Source organism: Dromaius novaehollandiae, chromosome 1 (genome assembly GCF_036370855.1).
Source record: "Dromaius novaehollandiae isolate bDroNov1 chromosome 1, bDroNov1.hap1, whole genome shotgun sequence".
Classification (NCBI taxonomy): Eukaryota; Metazoa; Chordata; class Aves; order Casuariiformes; family Dromaiidae; genus Dromaius; species Dromaius novaehollandiae.
The window spans coordinates 196259642-196277458 of NC_088098.1; the positions used below are offsets into that span (position 1 = coordinate 196259642).

Consider the following 17817-nt stretch of genomic DNA (forward strand, 5'->3'; position numbering starts at 1 on the left):
CTCTTCTCAGAGTAACTGCCTACTAGCAAAGTTTTGCACTCCCATTAGATACAATGCAGTAAGTTTTCCAGCCTTCAGTCCTTTCTCACTTGAGAAAAATGTGCTTCACTAACTCCAGCTACTCCTCTGCAACCTTGCCTTGTCCTGGTCCACCAGTGTTTCCTTTATGTTACTACCACCAGTGGTTTTGCTGCTATCCCAGCAGCACAAAGGCTGAAATAAACTTAAGCCTTAGTGAGGCCATGCAATGCAACATCAGTTTGCCTGTGTCATATTGCCTATGACTCCAATTTCAATAACAAAGATGTCCAAACATTCAGGAACGCAAAACTAGCACAGGTACAACAACGCGCTGATATGAGCTTCACTCTGTCCCTTATATAGTAGAAATTAAGTGAACTGAAAGAAAACTTTAAGTTGACAACTTTAGTTGTAACAACATAATTGATTTACCCATTTCAATCACTTCTAAAATGTCAAAACGAAGAACATAACCCTCACATAAAGACTAAAGTAGAGACCTCTGAAAAAGCAAAAGCACCACATAAGCGCAAAATAATAATAGCAGCAGTGTTATAGTTATAACCATTATAATAATTTCCATCTAAACCCTATCCTGAGGAACACACAGTATGAATTCCTATTGAGTGGATTCCTCCCAGACAAGAATTATCCTTCATTATCATGCCAAGGATAACCTGGTACTTTGGTATGAGATTTGCTCAAATCCAGCTGCATCTCTCCTCCTTAGGAGTCAAAGTAAATTCAGAAACAAGACAGTAAAGTAACATATGCACAAGTTTTCAATGCGTACGTTGAGAAATGTAAGCTATTCCAACATAAAAATTACTGATTATGATGGTTACATTTTCAAATTCCCTACTGAGGGGAACTTTTTTGCATTGAATGTCAATCATTTCAGCAAAGATCACTAGCTTTGTGATTACACCTTCCTTACATGAAAATTAACATAAGAGGTTGTGTTTCTTTGCTTTTAAAATATGATTACTGTTGCTTCTCCTCCACAGATTGTAACATAAGAAGTAGAGTACATGGCACAGCAGTGGGTGAAGAGAAAACATTTCTCAGAATCACTCTTCTTGAGGGCTACTATGCTTATTTCGTGGAATAAATATTTGCTCCTATCTCAACCCACATTTGGAGTAACTGCTTCTAACATTTTCCAAAGTTTTAAATAAAGCATCCAAAATACTGAAAAAGTGACTAATAAAAATAATTTTACCTGTAAATTGTTTTCTGTGACTCTGTTCCACCAAACCATATTGATGGGTACTCCTGTTTTACACCTGTCAGCCAGACAGCCGATAGGGTTCTTTGATTTTCTTGCTTTTGATCCCACCGGAACTATCCTCTCATCCAGCATTCCCAGTCGATACTTCCTGGGCTACAAAAAAGAAGGAGAGAAACCAGGCCACTCCTAACAACCCTCATCTAAAACTACACTAGATTAGGTATTATACTGTGATATGATTTCTGGATTGGTGGAATAGGAAACAATTTGCAAGTAAAATTTATCTGAGACTGTTTCCTTTCAATCCTGACTATTTGTTTATAATTAACAATGTTTTTTAAAAAAGGAAAAACACTTCAGGGACTACTACTTAATTGTAAGCAAAACTTTGCAACACAAGTCAGCCACTAAAATTATTTACTTTTTTTGAATCCTATAAAAATGAGAAACAGCTTCAAAAAATGCTATCCACACTTCTTGCTAATAGATACCTTCATCCACATCATAATACTGAACTCTAACACTTCTCTTGATTTCCAAACAGGGCATTAATACTGACTTTGGTATTTTTCTTTTAAAGTTCTAATTTGCCAAGACTCATCTCCTGAAGACTTTGGAGGATTCAATAAAGAAAATTTTAAACATCAAATAGAACTTAATAGCCAGTTATAGCAGAACTCTATGAAGAAAAAAAAAATTCTGTTCAAGTTCATATCAAAACACAGTCAGCTAATGTCTTAAGTAAAGACAGATAAGAATAACCGTGATAAATGCATAGGAACCTGATTCAAACTTGAGAAAATAAAATATGCTTTAAGAAGTCAACATTCAAGAAACACTGAACCTCAATAGGAGCAACATTCTTATTACACTGGTAATGAATGCTACAAAACAAGCCATTTAAAAAGCATGATGTGAATGTTAAATTAAAAAACACATGTGGAAAACAAGATCTATTAAAGACTTTCAAAGAGGTAAAGTACAGAAGTTCTCCAAATTTTTCCATGTTTTGAAACCAATGTGTACCTACCTAGACAGTAAATACCACTGAAGTATTACAGCAGTATCCTTATTTAGATTAGGACTTTTTATTCTGAATATAGCAAAAATTGGATCAAATTGCAGGGATTGGTTTGTTTTTTCTTTACCCTGGGTTTTTGATGTGAAAATGCATCATCATCTGGATTTAAACCACTTTTTCATTAATTAAAACTTAACTTACCTTTATTCAGATACCTACTTCTTCTGGCACTTTAGAAATCTAAATAACATACATACCTTAATATGCATTTTAAAGATTGTCCTCATGAAATAAGGTAAAAATCTAAGAAGATCCCCCATTCACACACAAACACAAAACATAACTAGACTACCATAAAATGGCTGCAAAACAAAAACAAAACAGATTCCCTGGTAACTTGTAGACTGAAGGTTTTGGAAAGAACTTAACCTGATATGATTAGTAGCTCATTTGCCTAAAGAAAAACAAACAACAAAAAACACAAGGATCGCAACATTGACTATGAATTACAAAGGCAACAAACTGCCTAAAGTTCAATATAAACAGTTTGCAGTACGCTGAACGAGAATGAATTTTGCAGGACCAATTGAAATCTGGTAAACTGTGTGATAGGTCCTCCTGTAATTTAAGTGCAAACTGATCGCTGTAAAGCTAAACATTGATTGCTTACATGGAGAATCACTCAACTGCTAGATGACCTACCACCTTAGTAATTCAAAAGGGTTCTAATTTCACAAACTATAGAGCTATAATGTCTGAGACACCTTGCATACACAAATAACATTAGTTGGACTTTACAGGCAAGGCTTGAATGCAGTATGTGATTTTCCTAGCCTGGACTGGACATAATACTTTAACAAAGAGATCTACCACCATTTCCTTGGCAGCTTCTCCATCTCTCTCAATGTCCTACCAAATGCACAGGCACAGTCTGCCTCAGATTACTGGACTACAATTCAGCGTTAAAGCACATTTATATTCATAAAAGGTTTTTTGGATCTTATTATAATAAAAGGTGATCTATAAATATTTTGAAAAGGAAAATTAAAACAAAAGAGGAACTGAGCCAATGGAGAGGGAGGCTATTTCCTTTACAGTGAGATTCAGATTCCAGGCAGCAGAATGAAAGTGTATTTTAGGCTTTATGGAGGTACCACAGCACGGGGATGAGGGAGGAGGGGGAAAGAAACAATGGCCAATTCTATGCCAATCTGAACTCATTGATCTGCTGTTCACAGCCTTCCGGTGGGGGGGGGAACCAAACACTCAAACTGAAATGCTAAAGCATGAGTGGGGAAATGAAATTAAAATTCTTTCATTTGAGTGATGTTTTATAATAAATAATGAATACAAGTCAAAGCTTTCACTGTTAAAACAAAAAAGACACTAAAAGATGGACAATACTATATTAACAGTTGGAAATAAGTCTTAACTAATTTGCATCGAAACCATTCTAAATTACACTCTATATATTCCATGAGCAAAAAGGCATCCAGCTCGGACATCCACAGTTTAAGCAGACTAGAAGACATGGAAAGGGTTTCTGCCAAAAGAGACATCAGATAAACTGGGCGGTTTGAATAAGCACACCAACTTTGCTCTGTATCTGTCCTCTACGCAGAACAGCAAATAGAATGTCAGAGACAGAACTGTGCATCTTGAAACAAAAGCAGTAAGTTAACATTCACTGATGATTTTAGGACCGAGCCTAAGGAACACTACACGAGTATGACTTAATCTGGATGAACAAACCCAATTTCTTGGCACACAAACAAGTGTCTTGGATGATTACAAAAATGATTGTGTTTTTGCCTTCCCTAAAGTCTTTTTATGAGACAAAAACCCTTGTTCAGCCACACAGATGAAGGGACAGTTCAACATGCTGCACTTTTTAGGAAGGTGACTAAAACATTTAAATACTTCATAATCTGTAAGCATTTCTTAAACTGGGCTGCAACTTCCAAGATGGTTACAAGTTCCAACTGAATTGTGAAACATCAGAAAAATCACAACAATTTTGAATGAAAAAAAAGGTTAAGCTACAATCATTGAAATGAAATATTTAAAGGGGGGGGGGGGGAAGAAGTGATTCCAAAGCAATACTGGAAGATTTAAGTTCCTCCAGGGCAGAGAAGTGAGAAGCAGTAGTAGTTACTGGCTGCAAATGTTTACATGAGGGAGGAAAAGCTAACTACCTTTAATTGCTAGCTACAGCTTGGCTCCCCAGGGTGAGAAGAGTAAGCATTTCCAACCATAGCTAATAATTATAACCCACTGCCCTGCTGAACCAGCTGCTGCCAGCAATTGATGGTACAAAGCTATTGGCTAGCAAGATTAGAGGGAAGATACTGAATTAAGGCAAACCCCAAAAGTTTGAGAAACATTACACTTGAGACAAAAGAAATCCACTGTAAAAAACAATAGGGACATTACAGAGTAACATCATCATATCAGAATACTATTACAGATGAGTAACTTAATTAGCCCACGCTACCAACTATTCCTCAAGTCAGCTTCTTAATGACTTGCTTCCCATTCATTCAACAGGAACTTTGAGAACATGTTTAGCAGCTTCCCTGTTTTCTTCCTACTATTTGCAGTAACAAAGCTGTTGCCCCTAGTTTCTGCTGTTCCATGGACAAAACTAACACAACTAACATACGCTGGGCAATGCCACACTTTCTCTTTCCAATTTAGGGGATAAAATTAGCATTCAAACACTGGAGCAAGCTATTATGGTTTAAGCTACTGTGCATAATCTCAGCTACAGTAAAGCTGGTTAAATACATGCTTTTGGACCAAAGCAAATGCAAGTCATCTTTAGCCTCCTCCATCACAAGCTAAATTAAGTGGCATTACTTCAAATTAGCATAGCTGAAAGTCAGCACAGTAGCATTAACTAGGGCTCATCTATTGTACAGCAAGTTGACTGTGTCTATACAAAAAGATAAAAATAAATATTACAATATGGCAGACAAAAGACTGACGGTGAAGTATCTTAAGTTTCCTTGCACTACTTATAACAAAGTTGATCACTATATGTGCTTTCAGGTTACATTTGACTTGTAAAACTTCAGTTTTTGGATAGAAATTAGTGGCAAAGAAAAAGAAGGTAAGCATTCAGTGTATTACCTCTTCAGAACTAAAAGCTAACTGCAAGCCAAGAGCTCGCTTGCTAGAGCTCACAAAGGAGCTCTGAAAAGTTCGCTGCTCTGTTAAGTCAGACGTCATAAGGATGGGAAGAATGTTCTACTATCACCGTTATCTTCACCCAATAAGCCATAACGGATTAGCTGGAGTAAGACAGTTCTCCAAACAAACAGCTATCAGAATGAACGTCAATGTGTTCATAAAGGAAAAGAAGAGTCAGGGAGCATCCATCTAGGGGCACAATCAGTTAAGAAGCATTCTTAGTTGTAAATATAACTGCACAACTGGATTTGGTAATCATTTCTAGAAAATGTTACACCCAAACCCTAGTTATAGTTGCTAGGAGCATCCTAATGGTTTTGCAAACTGATCATATGAAAAGAGAAACCATCTTGTCATTATTTTTCAAACCCTGTGGCTAATGCAGAGCTACAACCCCCTTAAGCGGTTTAGGTTTTTGCTAACCGAGATACTCTCTCCACTACCCGTTTCATTACAACCTCTCATTGGTAGAGAGGCTGACAATACTCATTTACTTTATCTAAACTTCTGAAGGTTGGAAGTAGGTTTTTTTATTTGAATATTTAAATATTTGGGTAGTATCTTCAACAACCGTGTATACAAGTTCAAGTAATATCTTCCAATTAATTAATTGAAAGTCAGTCTTACTCACAAGATTACATATACCTTGACATATAAAGAATCAAATAAAGCCTCCAAATACAAGCAAAGAAGTCTTGTACATTGAAGTTACGTTTGCAGTTAACTGCTTCAGCTTGTGAGCCACACCTGGGAAAGACCAAGTGCTAACTGAAAAATTATGCTTTAAAATTTTTAAATGTCTATAGGTCATAAAGTATGTCTGACCTACTTAGGCAAAAAACAAAATAAGCAATGGTCTTTTTTAATGAGAATTCTAAGATAAGTGTTGCACTATGAAATTATATTATTTGACTCTGTTACTTCAAGTAACTAACAGAAATATGACGACTCATTAATATTAAAATGGTACATATTTCTAAAAGGAAGTGCTTTAATAATTTGGTTTCCTATATAACACACAGTGCTCACTAATCCATACACAAAACTCTGTGTGAATACAATATTCACTCTCACATAATACTCAAAAATGAAAGAAAAAAAAAGATGTAGTAATTACTAAGACAGCAACAGAACACAACCCATGAACGATTTCACTGAGTAACAGTTCCAGAGAAAACTGTAAAACAGATTAGACAGTATCACATTCTAGACAGAGAGGTAACCTTCATATTACATGTGAACATCTACTAACTTTCTCTAGAAGGACAATCTGTTTTTCTATATGCTTGCAACAACTTTTGCATCACTTGTAATGTTTTATTATTGTGACAGAGGTGTATAATCTCAGGAGGAAAATTTCAGGTTTGAAAGATGAGTTTAGTCTAGCTATATTACAAAGTCTGTGCAACCACAATTTACGACACAAAGCGGTGTTTGGTAATGACCCGTCAAATACTCCGAACATGCTCTATGTTTCTGAGAGGGTTAGACTCTGGAGCTTGTTAAACATGAGATGACCATCTCAGCAGACATTCCACCAAATGTAAATACAGCAAGGCCAAAACTTCACACACCAGTCTTCAAGGAACATCACTGAACAATATAAAGATCAGGTATTAGAGGTGACAAGACAGATGGAGAAGGAAAGTTTGAGAAAGATGTAGCTTCCCAACAGGTAAGAAAATCAGATGTAGCACAGGACACCTAGGAGTAGGATAGGTGTTAAGAATTTGTTTTCTACAGGAACTGAAAATAGCAGTATCGTCTTCTTGCAACTCAACAGAGAAATTCTCCTTGTTGTCATTAGAAAAGTTTACATTTATACTGACCAGGCTTACAGGCAATCTTTTGTTTCAAAATGATTTTCGCCACACATTTATTACTGTTGATTAAAGTATCTGGATTCAAGAGTCTGCTGTCCAGTCTCATTTGCTGTAAGTCTCCACAGAGAGCACCAAAAAGCAACAGCCTCTTCTGGGTGAACGTCACTCCAAATAATGCCTCCTATACCTTCCATTCTAACACAGTCTAGAATCTTTTAGTCCTGGCTTCTAGACACCTAAAACCAATGGAAGGAGTTTCAAAACAAAATAAATCATTCTTTGAAATATATCTGAAGAAAACTGTACAAACAGCAATAAAATTGTACTAGGAGTTCTGCATGCTACAGCTAAGCAGTTCACTCCTTACAGCCTGTAGATTAACAGTAGCCTCCCTCTAACTGCAACTAAACAGTTCAAAACCAGAAATAAACCTATCAGGAACTTTTCAGAAGAGTTCAGTTTCAATGAGGCTTGAAGGTACGAACAAAGAAAACAAAATCAAAAAACAGGGCAATGCTTTTAGCTGTCCTGTAAGGCTGACTAGTGAAAAGTAGTGGCACCCTTTAGTCTGGATTGGTGGCAACAGTCTCAGAACAAATTTAAATTAGAGTTTTATAGTTTGTTTGTTTTTTATTTTAATATAAACTGCATTAAGCTGTCATCCCCTTGGCAATGGACTCTCATCAGTTATGTTGCATGTATTTTTATGACCTGTTTATCAGAACCACCGAAAGGAATCCAAGGAGTTTTCCATCCAGATTATCTTAGGGTTTATAAAGGAACATTTTTCTAGATAATGGCTAAAGTCAATTTATAAAAAAAAAATAAATAAATAAAATCAAGAAATCCAAATTCAGAATGCCACTCTATTTTTAAACACACATAATATGTATTTGAAGAGGGGGGGGGGGGGGGGGAAGTGTGACATTCTCAGGAAAGAGGGTTAGTCTTCTACTAACTCTAGCTTCTGTTCCATGCTTCACAAATCCTACTTGTGCATTGTAGGTTAATACTTACCTGAAAATCTCTTATAGGAAATTCACTTTAAGGTTGCTTGTCTTACTGCATGTGGAGTTACAACAACAGGACAGTAAATCCAGAGAGGTTTACAGTTGACAGAACCTCCACCAAGGCTCCATCTACAGAAATACTTAGCTCCTTTGATTTCACTTTAAGTATCCTATAAAATGTCTTTAAATAGTAATCTTAGCTTTCCTGAAATCTAAAATTGAAATGCAATGTTTAATAATTTCTAGACAGAAAAAAAGACCTCTAGAATGTTTATATAAATTAAAGGACTATGATTACATTTTAAGCAAAAAGTATAATTGACTGAACATTTTTAAAAGTTGTAACCAATGTTTTCAAACACAAAAATACCCATAAGTAACTTAAATAGCCCAGTCACACAAGCCAGTTTCAAAAACTGCCTGGCTAATTAAAAAGCAAGGATATTCAGGATTATCATAATCAAGTCTTATCTTTAATATTTTATTGTTATCAAACACATAAGCCCATATGGCTTGCCCTCTGTTAAAGGGCTGCCAAGATAACACGATCAGCAATATCCAGAGACAATAAAGTTTAAATAAACTTAACTTCCTTGCTTAAGATAGCTACATAATATGTTCTTTTCAGAAACTATGGTTTTATATAGCACAAGCATCCAATTTTTAGAAAGTTGCAAACAACAAAAAATAGTTCTAAATATTTAAAACATCACAATTTAATTTGTAAAGCAAAATGATTACTCTTTATTCACTTACCAAGACCGTATTATATCTGTCCTCCAAGTCAGTGATAAACGAAGGAAATGCTGGTTTTGCCAGCTAGTTCAGAACAAACAAAACCTTAGCCCTGGGCTCTTAGCAAGAAAATGGAAAGGTTTTTTTTTCAAATAGTAGATGTTGCAAACACCTACATTTGAGCTAGTCACCAAGGCTCCCTTTACAGTCAATGAACAGAAACAGGCACATCTAGAAGGCTACCCACCTATGCCAAAGCAGATATCAAACATTGGCCAGATGAGTCACATTCCCTAAGGTCTATATAAACCCCACTTATTAGGAGGGTGGGTACTCACATTAAAATTTTTAAATATCTTGCACTTAACCATTTAGTGCTTTTGAACAAATCACTTAATACATTCAAATATTACATTTTCAAAAAATACTAAAAATATTAGGAAACCACATCCATGACTACTTGCAATGTTGTCTGATGACCGAAGTCAACAGAAAGCAACAGTAGAGGCGGGATTCATTTCTCATATCTCTATCAAGTATTATCCACTTAAACCAGTCAGGTTTATTCTTTTTCCTACATACTTTTCTTAATGTGAGCTGAATGCTTCTTTAAGCTGTTCAGCGCTCTCTACTGACTATAGAGGGAGCCTGGATGTCTAGATTTTAGACAGCTCAAGTCATATTAGAGGAAAACCTCACTATTACTGTATTGTTTAATAACCTTCTGCATAAATATACATTACAAAACAGCAGTCATAATGAACATTAAGTTATTAATATGCCAAGCAAAACAGAAACCTCTTTCAATTAATGCCAATTTTTATGTCTGAAATATGAATTTAAAAAAATGAATCAGTTTTGTCCACAGATAAATGTTTCTCTTTATACTATTTTTGCAGGTAGCTGTTTGCTGACTCTTTTTCTTGTGGAAAAAGAGGGACCAAGCGAGAAAAGATTCTACATTAGTCTGAAAGTTATTTGAGCTTTACATTCTTAAACATATGCAATTCGCCTCCATTTTGTATTGCTGGATTAACTTTGATCTAATTTTTAGTATTAGAGCCAGTGGTCACTCTGACAAATTTTCGTACAAAACCTCATTCTCTTTTGTGCATGTGTTTGTTAGATATGTTTATATACCTACACACATACACACACATATACATATATATTTAGCATTTGTGGACTGAATTAGAGAGGAAAGTATGCTTATTTTCTTCCTTACTGTCTTCAGTAAGCAGTTAAACACCCCATTATTTATAGTTACTTCCATCAAACTTTCAAAGCATTATAACAGGCATTAAGGAAAAGGGCAATTCAGATACTCAGTATAACTTAGATAAATAATATTAGGAAGTTAACATTCTACAACAGCATTTTATTTCAAGGAACATTAGTCTGATGGGCCAACTATGGCAATTATCTTTAAGCTCAATCTTTACCTGCAGGAATGATACACAAAGCTCACAATTGCCAACACACAAATAAAGCTCTATGAAAAGTCACAAGCATGCTGATGTAACATGCTTGCAAGACAATGCATTATTGAGTACAGGGAAGTTCAGGATCATGTGGCTAATGAAGGAAATAAGACATAAAACTCATCAGTGAAAGTATAATCTGATAACTGTTTGGGATAGGATTAATGCCTATTTAGACAAGCCACAGTTCACAAAAAATGGGAAGGAACTCTGGTGTAACCAGATATTTGCATTCCAGCTTATGTCTGTAAACATCATGACTTGTGTTGGCACAGGACAAGTCAAAAGTGTCTGAAGCTGCTGTCTAGCCCTCAGCAAAAGAAAGATTTCTCAATTCAAACCAGAAGGGAAAAAACCCAAAGTCCAATTTTCTGATAATTTTATAGGTTTTTGTTAAACTAAAGGCATTTCAATCAGTAAGAGTTACTCTGCATCATGTACAAATGGGGGGAATGATTCTTATTGCATTCAAAATGTTGCTGCCATGAAGGCACAAGATAAGCCACCTACAAGCCTTGGTATAACAAAAAAAGCATTATTTTCAAATTCAGTGTACTGCAGCCTAATGTTCATATTCAAAGCGTTCTTATAAATTTCATTTTACAATGTTTGGACTATTTCCTACTAGCAGCAGCAGGCTGATCTAGCGTAGAAGAAATTTAAAAAAATCTTACTTATAATCAGCAATGAAATATTAAAATAAACCTGGATGAAATATGGATGATTCTTCTAATGTGACTGGCATTTCAAGTTATTCCAGGTCTTCTTCCTTGTCAACTCAGATACAAATATACTACTTAACATTTAGTTGTTGCATACCTTCCTCCTTTGAGACAGGCTGAGGGCAGCAAAGTCATTAAACAAGGATGAATTTGGTGAAGTTAGTGGATCTGTTTTTAAAAAAAACAGCAATACATGTTAGTATACACTTCCAATATTAAAAATATCTTACATTTTTTAGTTTCTCTCTGAATGGAAAAAAATCTTTTTGACAAAACTAGTTTTAGCAACCAAACTGCTAAAAAACACAACATTTATTAGATTCCATGCAACTGCTCAACTGAAATGATGCTCATTAACAGAATGTAATAAGTTTTTAATTGCTGTTGATACTGATTAATGTACATGTAACATTTCAAAGCCTTCATCTCCAATTACCTGAAATTAGTAATCTACATAAGTCTTACAAACAATAATATGCATCTTACCTGTCCTACTGTCACTGTTGTGCACAAAATTAATCAGAACTAAAACCAGCAAAAATCTGAGATTTCATTAGTAACTTTTTATTGCTTTTCTTTGTCCCTTCACATCCCTTCCAGTGTTGAAGCACCCAGAACTGTATAATGACTGTATATGCAACTTCAATGAGAAACTCCAAACTGAACATATCTAAATCATAAGTTACCAGATGAATGCCACCTGCAAACAATGTTTTTGTAAAACAGTTTCTTCAACACCAATCAATACACCTTAAAAGGGTAATTCAACAACTGAAGAGCAAGTTTGGGGGGGGGGGAAGAAGGGGTGTGGGGGGGAAGGAACTGACAGACAGCAGCTGTGGAACCTCCTTCATTCTTTACTAAGACTTTAAATTTGTTTCCAAAAGTCAGTCTGGTTTCTCACCTTCACATGCATCACCATAACTATTTGGCCTGTCATACAGTCAAATTTTGATTGCATTTAAAACTTTAAAACTCCACTGCCTTGAACAGCTAGTTGTTCAGTGTGACAAGAGAAATACAATTCATGACAGAACACACTGTAAATTAACTAGGAGGAAAACACTCCACAAATTTTTACTTTAAAGAAAATTAATTTTAGAGGAATAGATACTAACATTTTTAAAATTATAAATTTAGTAAGTGGACTAGCTGTAGGGTCAGACATGCAAATGGAGTTCAAGAAAATCATTTACACAACAATTTTCAGAGCAGAAATATATTCAAAATGCACGTCCTTGCCATAAAGGAGCAGCAATCTCTCCTGTAAAAAAGTCGGTTTGACAGCTACAGTTGATCTGCAGTGTCCATTAAAATCTGAAAAGTAATTCTAAAAAGTGTGTTAAGTTCAGTATACTCTCCACAGTGATTTTTTTCCCCATATTACTGTACATATCTTCTCCTAGACATCAATACTGCAGATAAGTTGGGATCTAAACCAAGGTATGAACTTACAGACACCAAATTCATCTAAATAGATTTTTTTTTAATTAATAGTAACATCACAACAGTAGTAGCCCTGCACTATAGTGAAATTTTGTTTGGTTGAAAATGATGCTCCCATTAACAGGGAAAAAATAAGAGGTAAAGTACTGCTGACAGTACAAAGCTTGATATCAATTAAGATTTCTGATTTATGTGATATACTTCACAAAAACTATAGACCCAAAAATGATTAGCTACTTATACAGCTAATTCTTATAATTTGTGAATGCTGCAATGCTTTGCCTTTAAAAAGAAATGTAAAACTTGAAGTGACAAAACAGAACAAACTTAGCTCATTTTGTCGGTTAAAAAAAGATGGAGAGAATCGGTGTTTATTTTGATTTAAGATAGTAAAACTGTATATTCATTTCACCCAATAACTTACTTAAGCACAATATAAAGGGATACTATTGCAGAGCAATATAAATAGTTGCTTATGCTATCAGTGCTTTATAGAAGATATCCCAACTAGCATTTCACTTGAAGTGACAAGATCTACAGACTATGGATTTGGCTTTGGGTTACAAAGAAGTAATTGCAGAGTACACTACTGCTTTGAAAAGTTCTATCATCTCAAATCAAATCAGAGAAAAAACTAACTACCTTAAGTTTTACCAAAGGGAGTTTCTTAAATTTCCAAACATACCTTTAAGTGTATTACTGTAAAAGTTCTTACCATGGCCTGCATACTGCTTGGCACTGTCATTGAGAAGGCTAGGGGAGCTGCTGCTATTTGTCATCCTCTGCAAAAATAAGAGACAGAATTGTACATATAAAATACAGCCATAAAAGACAAAGTGAGGGCAGTAGAAACAATATTTAGATTTATTTTCAGGAAGAGGCTATGAAACTCATGCTCATTCCCCATTTATAAATACACTAGTAGATACTGGTTTGTAGTTAACAAAAATGTTCAGTAAAATAAAACATTTCCCATGAGAACAGCGTGAACAAAAATGACTCTACACTAAAACAAAACACTATCTTCTTGAGTTTCTTCTAACTTGGGAGGTTCTACCAAACCTATGGCTCTTTTCCTGTATGTTGTCAAAATGTTAGATAAGCCAATTACTTATCTTCTTTAAACATTCCTTCACACTGTACTTCTGAAACAACTCCTCCCTTTATTATACACGATCACCAGAATATTAAACTTTTCCAACTGAAAATCCATCAAATGCCATACACATTTGAGTATTTTTTTTTTCTAAATAAAGGAAGCGGACCTTTCAGCAAAGTCACATAATTCTGGTAAGCCAGTAAGACATTTGAAACTTCCCCAATATGCTCCCCTAGGCCCCACATGCTTCCCCTACAGCCCCCTAGGAATATCAACTAACAATAATCCAGGCTAAGCGAGGCAGTGCTGCTCTAAAAGCTACCTCTGCTTCAATACAGCAGTTTCTCTCCTTACTCCTACTTACTATCTTCTTTGACCAGCATCCTGACCGGAGGAAAAGGATGCTGGCCAAAGAAGGATTCCTTGGCATGCTTTTGGCCCACATTAACCAAGAGTCTCCTGGTCAATTCTCAGGCACTATCCAGCAGTGAAAAGGTTCCAGAGATCCCTTCAAATCGACAGTTTGCATGCAGCCACCCTGCTTTAGCGGGTGAGTGTACACCAGCACAAACAGCCTATCCCATGCCAGCTGGCCCTAAGTGTCTAGGAAATTTTCCAGGCATGTTTAACTTAGTAGTCTAGACACAGACTAAGACTCAGAACTGGTCACTGGATTTGGTCTTTATGCTTTTATTTTTCCACTGCCAGGCTGAATGTTGGTGGCAGATGGCAAGATAAGAAGTCTATTGCGTAATACTTCAATGCCATTTCATCTAAGTCTCAACCAGACAGGACAATATTCTGGAGTAAACTTCATAAGGAACAAAGGTAAAAAATATATATTTTTTATATTATATCTATATATAATATATTGCATATATATATTTATAAATATAATATATATAATATATTTTTATATATCATTTATATATAAATATATTTAAAAATACATATAAAGATATATACCTAAAAGCTGGAGAGTTATCCAGTATAGTAGAACTGTAAGCCTACAGCAATTCAAAATTTGCTCAAGATCTTGCACAAACCTGAAGTTCTGCAGTTTCCATATTACCACTGACTTCAACAGAAGTCTCAGCTTTCAGTACTAGTATCTAAAAGAATGAAGAGACTTTGTAAAGTACTTTATGCGTGGGGAAAAAAGTTCTAAAAGATAGCCTGTGCTGTTGGAAAAGCAACTTTGGGAAAGTTTTTGTAAAATCATTTCAGTATCTAAACAGACCATCTTCAGGTGTTGCCCTATCAACAGGCATGCTTAGTCAAGATAGCATTGTCAGTTGACATGCTAATCTGCTTTACTTCCACATGTAACATTTCCCTAATCTATGTTCCACTGCTGTGGCAAGCTTTCTATTACCACTGGTCTTCTCTGACACAACACTTCATTCAGTACATGTATATAATACTATACGAGCCAGTACTATAATACAGGTATATGTACTAGTACTATGCATACATATGTGTATACAGATGTATATACAAAGTAAACCTCATATTAGCTTGTTCAAGACTTAAGTGAAAGCTACTTCTGATGTGCTCCTTCCCTATTTTGATGCCACACGTCTCATGTTGCTGAAAATACAAACTTCAACACACACAATATAACTCATAATAAAAGGTTAGCAGACAACAATGAATTCTTAACCTTATAGGGATGCCTTCAGCAAAACAACAAGATTTACTTACTACTACAAAACAAAGGAACATATTGGGAGACTGACGTTAAATTAACAATCTTACCCAAGATCAGAGATGTTCATCCTACTACCCCAACCATAAGAACAAAATTACAGGTAAAAGTCTATGAAATAGCAGACCTCTGGACATTAACTTTTCTTTAATAGTTGTTTTTAGTACAGTATTTAGCAAACAACTCATCAGCTGTCTCTACAGATACTGTTTTTATCTTCTATCTCACCAAATGCAAACATTTCTGTAGCACTGATAATTCCTTGCATTAAAAAGAATTTACTTACTAGATGCCGAAAAACAGCTGTGACATTTTTCATTCCCAAGTACATTAAGCGCAAAGACAAATGATGTATGAAGAGCTAGAGAACATACAGAGTCTGGTAGCTAGCATACATATCCTTTGGCTAGAGCAACCAGTTTCTGATAGTCAGTTAACAAGTTAGTTGTGGCATTTTATTAATTTTGGCAGAATAGCTGTCTTGAACAAAAAATGCCACGGTCTTATGGAAATCAGTCACATTAGGCATCTACTCTCACAGAAATACAGAACAGAAACATCTCTGTGGTTACAGTGGGTCTCTAGATGATCAGAGTTAGACATTCAGTAGTCCAGACAGCATGTTCCAAGACTGAATCAAAGTTTATATTTCACTGGGCCCACAGGTTTGCTTTAGTAAATAGTATCTACACAGTGTTTTTTTCACAAGAAAATTATATTTCTGATTGTGGAAAGAACTGGAATAATAAGTACAAAATATAAGTAATAAATATCAGTATATGAGAAATGTTATACTAGGTAAGAACACATCAAAATAAATAATTTCTGGATTACAGTAGTTTAGCTATTCATACATTGTGTTCCCTTCCTGACTAAGCAATAGAAAGGAGTTCAATAGCCTTTCCAAAATATTTGAAAAGTGTCCTTGTTACACATCTTTTCTTAGCACTTGACACACATCCCCACTGATCCTTACAAGAGGAAGTGATTTAGACACTTAAATTATTTCCTAAGGGAAGCCTTTCAGTTTTGCACAAAAACTCTCCAGGTATTGATGAAAGTAGTATACATGTCTACTTCTGACACTCACATTTTTGTAACAATTTCAATGCAATGGCAATAGACCTTCGGAACAGGCAATAAATATGATACTGAGATCTGGGCTGGTATCAAAGACAGTAAAGCATATTGCTTAAACTTGGAAGCAAGCACTTGTGTGCCATCAGTATTCCAGTGCTTCAATTAGGAGAGTTAAATATCCAGTGACTGGGCTTGGAATGTGAATAGGTGGCTACCGTGGCAAAAATCCGTCCCAAGGCACTCAATAAAATCATATAGTATGTGCACTGGAGATTACAACAGATTGTAACAGAATGTATTGTTCAGTATTCCAATAGCACAGTGCAAACAACTCTACTAACATCAAATGAGCCTTTGCAAAAGTCAAGTCTTCAAGATGCAAGTACGTTTCACATGAACCACAATTCCGAAAAAACAGAACTTCTCACTGATCTTTGCTGAAGGCACTGCCTGTAAGCTGTGACCTGAATAAGGTAAAAACCTCCAATTCACCACTCATTTCCATGATTTTTTTCATTTTACTCACACTTCTTACGTATGCACTCTTAAATTTCTTATCTCAAAATTATTCATGAGTCCTGCACATAATCAGTAAGCGATTTTTAAAGTGTTATAATATTAACATTTCCACCACACGCAAAAGCATTCAGTCTTAATGAAGGCTCTCTCTGTATCAGAAATTTACCAAGTCAGGAGGGAAAAATCTCTTAAGAAAGGGGTGAGAGAGAGAGAAAAAGCAAGAGAGAGAAATCAGTGCTATTTCTTCTTTGTTTTCTGAAAGGTGGGTTGGATTTAAGTAACACTTCAGTCTTTTAATAGTGCTGAACTATTTTTATACAAAATCACCTTCAAGAAGAATCTAGGCATAAGAATCTTAACTCCAAAAGACGAATGCTCCAGAAAGGTAAGAGCAACCATTAATAGGAGAAAAAAACAAACTATGCATTCTTATTAAGCCTGCCAGGCAGATAGTCTGGAAGAGGTTTGGATTTACAACATTGTGTGCTTATATGAGAGCTTCAGACTTTTTAATACATCTGACTTTCACCATATGGAAGCCAACATGGAAAGACAACTTTGTCAAAACTAAGTGCCACACTGAAGTCACTCATTTGCACATAATTTCCTTTTCTGCGCCTGCCTGGTGCTATGATTTACTGAGGTTCTTTAAGCACTAGTTTCAACTCCAAAATTCACCCAGACTGACTGACATATCCTGCCCTCCTTCCTTTAAAGGAACTAAAAAGT

General features: G+C 35.4%; 1 protein-coding gene across 8 annotated transcripts in view; it reads right to left on the minus strand.

Annotated features, from left to right (window-relative positions):
* PAN3 (poly(A) specific ribonuclease subunit PAN3) overlaps positions 1-17817 on the minus strand; it is an 84401-nt gene that overhangs the window by 46135 nt on the left and 20449 nt on the right. For 3 of the 8 annotated variants that reach the window (XM_064504971.1, XM_064504970.1, XM_064504973.1), the window contains 4 exons: positions 13398-13464; positions 11334-11404; positions 9055-9117; positions 1244-1405 (listed from right to left, as the gene is read on the minus strand). In XM_064504971.1, the coding sequence (XP_064361041.1) occupies positions 1244-1405; positions 9055-9117; positions 11334-11404; positions 13398-13464 (363 nt within the window). The remainder of the gene's footprint in view (positions 1-1243; positions 1406-9054; positions 9118-11333; positions 11405-13397; positions 13465-17817) is intronic. The other 5 variants (XM_064504972.1, XM_064504976.1, XM_064504978.1 and 2 more) reach the window with 3 other exon arrangements.